This window comes from Vicia villosa, unplaced genomic scaffold, assembly GCF_029867415.1.
Source record: "Vicia villosa cultivar HV-30 ecotype Madison, WI unplaced genomic scaffold, Vvil1.0 ctg.004099F_1_1, whole genome shotgun sequence".
Taxonomy (NCBI): Eukaryota; Viridiplantae; Streptophyta; class Magnoliopsida; order Fabales; family Fabaceae; genus Vicia; species Vicia villosa.
In genome coordinates, this window is record NW_026706373.1 from 68,499 (window position 1) to 78,994 (window position 10,496).

The 10,496-nt window shown below is 38.9% G+C and overlaps 1 protein-coding gene across 1 annotated transcript; it reads left to right on the forward strand.

The window, feature by feature from the left end:
- The first annotated feature begins 277 nt into the window (after nt 1–277).
- LOC131641798 (growth-regulating factor 5-like) lies at nt 278–3,576 on the forward strand. Its single transcript, XM_058912105.1, has 4 exons — nt 278–711; nt 852–1,155; nt 2,607–3,016; nt 3,201–3,576. The coding sequence occupies exons 1-4, from the start codon at nt 489–491 to the stop codon at nt 3,206–3,208; spliced, it is 945 nt and encodes a 314-aa protein (XP_058768088.1). The 5' UTR covers nt 278–488; the 3' UTR covers nt 3,209–3,576.
- Nucleotides 3,577–10,496: the final 6,920 nt, after the last annotated feature.

The window sequence follows — 10,496 nt, forward strand, 5'->3', positions numbered from 1 at the left end:
TATCCGTTAAAGTATCTTACTCACTCAATTATATAATATTTCATTAATATTTTTATTTAATAAAATTATGTTTTACAATTTATTACATGGACATATACTAAAAATTCTAAGATTTCTTTTGTTGTATTTGATTGTTTATTCTAGTTTATTTCTTTACAAATTTGTTTTTGAAATATGAGAATTTTATTTACTAAATAGTGGTATGATATGATTAAGGGATGTGTAAATGAGAGATGGTTCATTAGAAGAATGTAAAAAAAAAAATGTAAAGGGTAAGTGGAATGGAAGTACTAGTATTTGAGTTGAGCATCTTTGGAGACATACTGAACACGCGCCCGCGCAGTGTTTGAGACAGAAGAAAGCAAACCCCAAATCAAATGGTTCCTTCCGATTCCGACAACCAAAGCTCGATCTGAGTCTGGAACTGATCCATCTGACTCAACTACTTGCACACTATTGATAGTAGTAAGCACAGCAGCAGTACAAGTATGAATAGCAGCGGTGGCAGTAATGGAGGCGGAGGAGGAGGAGGAGGAGGAGGAGGGATGATGATGGGTTTCAATAAATCATCACCTTTTACAGTTTCTCAGTGGCAGGAACTTGAACATCAAGCTTTGATCTTCAAGTATATGGTTGCTGGTCTTCCTGTTCCACCTGATCTCGTTCTTCCCTTTCACTCTCACAATTTCTTTCACCATTCTATTCCTACCCGTAACTTAACTTCCTTACTTTCTCAATTTCTAATTCCCCTAACTAACTGCGTTTCTCAGTTATTGTTCCTTCTATGCTTTTCTCAATTTCTAATACATTTTCTACCATTCCCCTAACTAACTGCGTTTCTAAATTTACAGTGAGTTATTGTTCCTTCTATGGAAAAAAGGTGGACCCGGAACCAGGACGATGTAGGAGGACCGATGGAAAAAAATGGAGGTGCTCTAAGGAAGCATACCCTGACTCCAAATACTGTGAGCGCCACATGCACCGTGGCCGCAACCGTTCAAGAAAGCCTGTGGAATCACCAACAACTCTTGTCGCTGCTCCCACCACTACACCTCCAAACTTCCACAACCTTCCCACCACAAATGCCTATGCTACTCTTCAAAATGATTCTCATCTTGATACCATTCCCTATGGGATTCCAAGTAAACAATACAGGTAACCAAACTCCTTATTATATATTTTTCATTTCAAGCTTCTTGATTGTTTGCTTCCTTACAACTAATTACGCTTGTATTGCTTTGCATATTGTGGATCTGCTTTTATTTCTTCGGGTTCTTGACTTTTAATACTTTCATCTGAATTTGCTAGGTGAGTTTTTGCTGTGTAGATATTTATAACATGGATTTCTAATTTGATGCACACATTCACAACCATTATAACTACATTTTAGAGCTGTCACTTACTTTGCATCTCCTTGTAATTTTCTTTTCAACATTCAACACACCAATTCTTAACTGTTATTTTGTTCATGTCTACTTGCTACTTTTTGTTCTTTTTATTGTGTTGCCTCATGCTCTAACACAAGAGCTAGACAGCTACATAGTAGATCTCCATGAATCATAATTGTCCCCAAACCACTTTTTGGTTCATACTTGGACTAAATTGTTAGGGAGAATGATGGTCCTTTAATTGCATTCTGTTTTTCTTCCCATGCATTCATTTATTCCTATAATATCAACAAGTGTTTATTAAAACGATGTTTTTGGTATAAACAATGAGAAACATTTATTCTGCCTGTCAGCCTGCCATTACTGTCACATGGGGATAATCACTATGGTAGGTACACTGATTCAATGTCTTATAATTTCATCTTTAGTACTACATGATGCATTTCCTTCATTACTTTCCGACAAAAGGGTGTTTCATCCTTTCTCTTCATACACCTTCATAAAAAGCTGCTTCCCATAGCCATATCATGTTGCTCTCTTTGAAATTGTAAGTTGCAGACAGATTATAAGACAAACATTTCTTTTCATGTTCATATTTATATGACATCACAATTAAATATCAAATTGATAATGCTATGCTTACGGCTCTACAGAGAAAAATAAAAGGAAAAAGCTTGTAATTCATATTTCATTTTGACGTCAGCCAATTTATTTGGGAGGCTCTTGCCACTGACACTGATTGTATTAAAATATATGATTGCATTTTGAAAAGCTTGAAACTTTTGATGATTTTTATCATATTTCATTATGTTTCCATTCATTCAATTTAATGAGACCTTGATTGAGTAATTTCATCTTATGATGATATTATTTTTCTTTAATTTTTGTTTCTACCGTATTTATTGCAATGTTATGTCATGAATTCATTCAAGATAATGACATGTTAAGAACACATTAATTTCATTGATTAATAGTTACTTTATTACATACAAGGAAAGAATTGTCAACACAAATTTTTGCCTTCAATTTTTTCTTGTTTCTAATGTCATATAATTGTTGTCATTGGATAATAGTCTATGTCGAGTTTCTGTATGATTATATATGACTGGAAGCCACAAGGTGTAATAAGCAAAAAGCGCTTTTTTATACTACGTGAGTTGAGCAACATTGTTATTCCTTGTCCCTTTAACAGTGGGCTACTTTACTTGAACTGAACAGGTATGTTCAAGATCTTAAATCTGAGGGTGGAAAACATAGCTGCTTTGCAGAAGCTTCAGGTGGAGGCCACAAGTGTCTCCAAATGGAGTCTCAGCTAGAAAACTCATGGCCTTTGATGTCAACCAGAGTTTCCTCTTTTTCTGCATCAAAATCAAGTAATAATCCCATGTTGCAGAGTGATTATCCCCAGCATTCGTTTTTATCAACTGAATATGGATCTGGAGAAGCTGTGAAGGAAGAGGGCCAGCCTCTTCGATCCTTTTTCAATGAATGGCCTAAGAGCAGAGAGTCATGGTCTGGTTTGGAAGATGAAAGGTCCAACCAAACAGCCTTCTCCACTACTCAACTCTCAATATCCATTCCCATGTCATCTTCTAACTTCTCTGCCACAAGCTCTCAGTCGCCACACGGTGAGATTTACATAAGTTCAGTTAAGTTTCAGATTATAAACAACAACTGTCGATTAACTGAATCTTGTAATTATATTGTTGCAGTATAAACAACAACTGTCGATTAACTGAATCTTGTAATTATATTGTTGCAGTATAAACAACAACTGTCGATTAACTGAATCTTGTAATTATATTGTTGCAGATAACTAGAGCAGTTGTTCAGGATCTTCAATGAAATTTTATGGAAGGACAAAACAAGCTTAGTCTGATAAGTGTTGTCCCTGTGTTTGTGTATTTTCTTTTGTTGAAGCTGATTTGTGTACAACTTTATGGTTTGTTGTAAGAAAGACCAACCTTGTCCCTGGAAGGAGAGGATACTTATAGAACTCCGAGAGAATCTTTTTGTATGTAATGAACATGCATAAAGTTTTTTCATTCTGAATTAATGTATGCTGAATAAAGTTGCTGCAGTTTCCCTTAATCATTTAGTAACGATCACTCTCGAAGCACACATCTAGTTCTAAAATTAACTCCTGTAATGTTGTTTCAATCTTTTGAAACACTTGTTTGAGTTGTAAGTTATGAGGTGGATAAATGAATTCAATTTTTTTTATTTTATGAAATTGATACAAGGTACAGGGACAAACAGATAATCATCAATTAATCAATTAGTGTGATTGTAAGTAAATAAGTAAGACATCCTAATATATATTATGGTTGTCACGAATACAATGAATAGCAAATATTATGATATGAATGACCAATACAATGAATAGCAAATATTCTTATATGAATGACTAGTATTTTAATTAAGGATGTTGTGGTGTCGTGTAACTAATGTAGCACAATTATAATCTTTTTTTATGCTTAATTGCTATTATGCTCCCTCAAGATGGGATCAGAGTTGGTGAGATCAATCTTGTCTCTTAATAGGTGAACATTCGTTTAGACAAAGGCTTGGCGAGAATATTTTTGGTGGAATTGTGAGACACAAAGTTGACTCAATTTTTGGTGGAAATGTGAAACACAAAGTTGACTCAATTGAACAAGTTGACGTACATAATGGTAGTCAAGTGCAATATGTTCCAATCGAGAGTGGAAAACTAGATTAGAACACAAGTATATGGCTCCAATGTTGTCACAAAACAAATGAGGAGCCGATGTTTTGACATGTAATTCATTGAGAAGGTTAGCTAACCACATGACTTCGGCTGCGATGTTGGCTATTAAACGATATTCAACCTCCGTTGATGATCATGCCACATTTATTTGCCTTTCGGATAACCACGACACCGGATTACCTCCAAAATAAATTATGAACACTAAGGTAGAAGTGCGACCATTTAAGTTGCCCTACCCCCATCTACATCACTAAAGACTTGCAATTTTAAACGAGTTGGTTTCTTGAGTTTCAATCCATAATTAATGGTGAGTTTGAGATATCTCATGACTCGTTTAAGTTGTTTAAAATGGATTTGTGTGGGCTGGTGCATGAATTGTGACAATTTATTTATGGAAAATGAGTCGTCTGGCCTAGTCAAGGTGATATATCACAAAGCTCCAATAATGCTGCGAAACATTTAGGAATCGGCCTGTGCAAATCCGTTCACAAGTCGAAGGGGAATGGAAGTGCAAAGTGGAGTATGAGTAGGTTTTTCTCTAGCCATGTCAAATTTTTGTAACAAGTTCTTGATATGTCCATGTTGAGAGAGAATCAAACCATTAGCGGTGGCTATAAGTTCAACACCAAGGAAGTAATGTGGACTCGAGCTTTGTTAGCGGCCTCATTCTCCTCGTATAGGATGTAGGCCTGTGTTTTATGGAGAAGCTCATCCAGAGTTTTTGAAGGCTTGATTTCGACAGCCTTTCGGAATTCACTGCCCTTGTGCAGTCCCTTCTCGAGAATGTATCTCTTCATATCGTCGGTTGTGGGGACTTGGATGGCCTCACGGTTGAAGTGGTCAATATATTCACGCAGGGGTTCGTCGGCTCCCTGCATGATCACCTCTAGTGTTGCCTCCGACTTGGGGTGTCGTCGGGAGGCAAGTAAAGTGTCTTGTGAACTGCTCCTCTTGAGCTGTGCCCAAGAGTTTATGGACTCCGGGGCGAGCTTCTTGTACCAGCTCTTGGCGTCCTTCCTGAGTGTTGTAGGAAACACTCTACACCTAATGGCACCTCTGACAACGTGGTAATCAAGGGTGGCCTCAATGTCCTCGAGGTGGTTGTCAGGATCTGTTTTGCCATCGTAGTAGCTGAGAATTGGGGGTTTTTCCAATCTCCAAGGAGAGGGACCCCATGATCGCTCGGGCTAGCGGACAGCGAGGACGATCTTTGTCGCTTCAGATGGGAGATCTGGAAGCCGATGAGTGGTAGTGACAGCCTCTGTCATGTCGGGGCCCGCCCATCAGTTGTTTCCTTGATTGAGAACTGAGGGATTTTCCAATATGCGGGTAGAGGGACCCTCATGATCGCTCGAGCTAGTGGACAACGAGGACGATCTTCGTCGCTTCAGATGGGAGATTTGGAAGCCGTAGCGACGGCCTCTGTCATGTCGGGGCCCGCCCATCAGCTGTTTCCTTGATTTTTCAATATCCTCGGCATCATTGGTCTTATTGAGAGTTAGAGAGCATCGGGAGTGTGCTCTCGCTTTTTGGTGGCCGCCGACATTTTTCTTTCCAGTCGAGGTTCTCGAACTCGTCGCTGGGGGGATAAGCTATTAGACTCCTGGAGCCCATGCCTCCGCGGTGGAATTGGGGATGGTGTCTCTTCCCGTCGAGGGGAAACTGTGCGGGATCAGGACCAACGAGATCTCCGAGGAGACGTCTGGGATCACGCCCTCTCTCGGTGGGGTGAGCGTGAGCAGGATCTGGATCGGTGGTGTCTCCGCTAGGGAGTGTGCGACCGGTGTTTCTTCTCCATCCTGGCAATGCGCTACTTTTGTTGGTGCAGCAGGAGATTTGTCTAGTTGATGTTACCGATCAGGACTGCGGTGACTGGGTTGGCGTTGGCCGGTAATGGGATGTCTATGTGGGTAGAGGAATTGTCATCTTGATGGTTGAGGACGTGCAACGAGACCTTAGTCGAGGAAGAGGCATATCGCTCGTTCCTCTGGTCGCCTTGCCAGTTGGCAGCAGTGGTGTTGTCGATAAGTTCAGCGAGATGGAAGGGATCGCCATTGGCGTTAGCGTCATTGTTGCTGGCCATGATGATCGCTAAATGGATTGAAATTGCTTTGATCTTATGCTAGGAGAAGACGTGGAGGCAAATGTTTCTCATAGATAGCGCCATTGATCGTACCTGATTAGAATGGATCGTCTTGGCCTACAACTTATTGGACTGATGAGAGTAGGGGTGTACCTACAAGGTACTCTGATATCAAAGTGAGAAAGAGAGCAAAGGAGCGCAAATACAAGAGAGTAGGAGTATGAATAATGAATAACTGACCTGTTAGAACAAGAAATGTTCTGATCAATATTCTTTGTTTTGATGATAACATTATGTATGAATTTTGTAAAAGACAATGTGGTACTATAATCCTTTACATTTTCCATTTCAAGAAATATATAAAGAGTATGCACAAATCAGCGTTTAGAAGAACTGGCTCAGAAAGTTCTGGATGGCTTCATCAGAACATGCTCTGGCAAGACATCAGAAGATGGTCATGCTGTCATACCCCAAAATTTGCCCTCCTCTTTTCATCTTCAATGACTCAAGGTTCAAGGGTTTATTCAAGCAACATTCTCCCAATCGAGGGTCTCCTAAATTAGGGTTTGCATTTCATCAAAGGAGTTCGAATCTTTAAGGCCTCAAATGGATCTCAAGGTGTCTCATATGTCTCAAGGTATCTCCATGTCAATTATCAAGCTTCAATCCCAAGGATTTCTCATTCAAATGCTCAGATGATCCATAGTCGACTAGTTTGACCTAAAAGTCAACTATAGTAAAAATACAGTCAAACTTCAAGACTTTTGGTCAACATCAAGTATTGGGGGTCATATCCATCATTTGATCAAAGGTTGATCATGATCCGTTAATAAAGACTTAGAAATGAACAAAGCAAAGGTTCAAATTAAGGGTTTTTTATAGGAAAAGTCAACTCAACTTTGACTGGTCATAACTTTCACATGGAGTATCAAAAATTTCCCAACCAAAGCCTATTTTGAAGGAAATTAGATTCTCTACAACTTTGTCTCTCACAAGCCAAGGCCAGAAATGCTTCGTTTGAGAGATATGGTCAAGGAGATTATAGGTCCTTCAAAAAGTCAACAAAAACACTTTTTGGGTCAAAGCTCATAACTTGAGCATGGAAACTTTAATGGAGATGAAACAAAAAGGAGTATTTAGAGGACTCTTTGAGCTTTCTAAAAAGTTCAAGAACATCCCAAAATGATAAAAATTGAGGGAGATATAAGGCCCAGAAGTTGGTCAAATATCAAGGAAAGTGTGAAACCCTAATGGACCAACCTTGGGATTTTAGGTCAATGGGCCCAAGTTTTGGACTCTAACCATAATTGACACATAAATAAAAGTCCATAAGATTATTTCCACATGGTTATGATATTTATTTGGTTTATTTGGATTTTATTAATTTAAATGCTAAAATAAATTAAATAAAATCATAAAATAGTGAAATAAATTATGGGATTCTACTTTTAATCATTTGGAGGCCCAAAGATACATCTACAAGGGTCCAAAGTCGTGATACATGGTGAGGGGGACAGATCTTCCAAATTTAGAAAGAAATTATAAGTTCATGTCAAATTTTCTCCCTTGGAATGAACCTAAAGATCCAAGCCCAAAGAAACCCTAGTATACCCATATATATTCTAAAAATAGTCAGCACCAGGGGGGGCACGAAATTGGAGGCTTGCAGCCAAGAGAAAAGGATTCAAAATTTCCATAATTTATCAAAGAACTAGGGCATAGGAGAATTTCTTTCACAACTGCTTTCTGTAACACCCCTTACTAACCCCGCGGCAATTTTAAAACAATTATTCAGAGTACATGAAATAAGGGTGCCACAATTCATAATAAATAAACATCAGTCAGTCATGTCATGCATTCACTGAGGTAATCATCATAATTTAAAACGTTTCATGTTCACACAGCGGAAATTTATCAAAAACGGACTAAGTTTAACATCTTTAAAACTTATCCTTCAAAACATCAAAAACATAACTAGAGTCATAATCATAAACTCTAAACAATCGCGTCCCCAGTGTTACAACTATCAGAGCATGACACCTGACGCTAACTAAGACCCTGACTCATGAGCTAATCCTCACCGAGTCGAACAACCGCTATCCTCAATCTGAAAATGACAACATGTAAGGGTGAGTCTCATCATAATTAACAAATGTTATAAGGTTATAAAGCAATAACACATCACAGTTGTATCGTTCACCCAATTGTTTCATAAACAGACATTCAAAACAATCAAACAACAATCAACACATCATCAACATTTACAACACTGGAATACATCCAATCATGTTATAAAGTATGCATATGTATGAACTGACACTATGCATGTGGTACCAACATCATCCAATGGGAATAACCCATGACTGATCCAACATCGTCCAAGATACGGCCCTGCCAGCACAGATTCCACACAATGGGAATCATGCCCTTCACTGATCCAACACACCCTTATGGATACAGTATCATCAATGAACATGAATGAATGCAACATATATAACATACTTATACAACCATCATCATCAATCAACAACATCATCATCATCATTCAAGTATGTTCATATATATATTTAACATCATTCAATCACAATTCCATCATCATCATATACAAAACATACACATATTTGCACCAATCATCATATTCAATAAGAATAACATACATGTATTTTCATCATTTTAAAACCATTCAATCATCATCATATAGGTTATCCTATAAGGTTCGTTTAGCTCGAAACGGCACATCAAACGGACCAACAGTTAAAAAGTTATGCATCTTTGAACTTTTCAAAAATATCTCAAAACCAACAGCACGCGGCGCCATCATCAGTTCGCGGCGCGAACTGAGCGTCCCAAGAATTCCTTGGCTCCCTGCCAAACTGTTCGCGGTGCAAACATCCACACGCGGCGCGAAGCGAAGAAAAGTTACGCCTTCGCGGCGCGAACACAGGTACGCGGCGCGACCTGAGCGTATCACAACTTCCTGGCACTCTGCCCACCTGTTCGCGGCGCCAACCCTACGTACGCGGCGCGAACCGGCGATTTCAGAAACCCCATCCTGCAGAAAACAGCATTCTACACATTCCAAACACACCCAATTCATACCAGTACGAACCTAGGGGATTAGAATGCACAAACCACACAAAATACATCTCAAAATACACCAATTACACATTAATTGAGACCATAACGACGCAAACATCATAGATTCAAACATAGAGATCAAACATCACATAATTGACTCAATCCCTAATCCTATCATATGACTCAATCGAACCGAATTCCACATCTATTCAGTATTATCAACCCCTAACCCGATAATAGATGATAATTAGACAAGTCCCCCCTTACCTTAGCCAAATTCTTGAATTGGTTCCTCTTCCTCTTTGGTTCTCCTTCACGTTCTTCAGCTCCTCTTCTCACAGCTTTTGGTTTTCACGTTCTAATTTTTTCCTTCTCCTCTTGTTTTCCTTTATTTTATGAAAAACTTAAAATTAGAAATGGGCTCTTACACAATTACACCCCCCACTTTACTAATTCCACCGCATGGCCCAATAACTTAACATTTTATTATTTTTCCACATAATTCAACAAAATGTTAATTTCTCATAATTAATTTAAAACTTGATTAAATTAATTAAATAAGAATTTTCGGGATGTTACAACTCTCCCCCACTAAACAGTTTTCGTCCTCGAAAACATACCTCAAGCAAATAGTTCCGGATAGGAATCTTTCATCTGGCTTTCCAACTCCCAGGTGACGTTTCCATCAGCTGGTCCTCCCCAAGCTACTCTGACTAAAGCTATTTCCTTGACCCGCAATTGCTTCAGTCTTCTATCTTCAATCCTCACAGGTAACGTTTCAACCGTTAAGTTGTCTTTAACCTGCACACCATCCACTTGGATCACGTGGGACGGATCCGAAATGTATTTCCTCAATTGAGACACATGAAATACATCATGCAAGTTGGCAAGCATTGGCGGTAACGCAATACGATATGCCACTTCTCCCACTCTTTCCGAAATTTGGAATGGTCCAATAAAACGCGGAGTCAACTTCTTTGACTTCAAAGCTCGACCAATACCCGTCATAGGAGTAACCTTCATAAACACATGATCTCCCTCTTGAAACTCAAGTGTCTTTCTCCTCTTATCATAATAACTCTTTTGACGACTCTGAGAAGCTTTCATCTTCTCTCGAATCATCTTAATCTTCTCCGTAGTCTGTTGTACAATTTCTGGTCCAATCACAACACTCTCACCAGCTTCGTACCAACACAATGGAGTTCTAAATCTCCTA

Bases quoted from the DNA above. Each gene is read 5' to 3' on its own strand.
- LOC131641798 (XM_058912105.1), top strand. From the start codon at position 489: ATGAATAGCAGCGGTGGCAGTAATGGAGGCGGAGGAGGAGGAGGAGGA. The intron at 712-851 runs GTAACTTAACTT...CTAAATTTACAG, and splicing joins TCACCATTCTATTCCTACCC to TGAGTTATTGTTCCTTCTAT. The intron at 1,156-2,606 runs GTAACCAAACTC...TGAACTGAACAG, and splicing joins ATTCCAAGTAAACAATACAG to GTATGTTCAAGATCTTAAAT.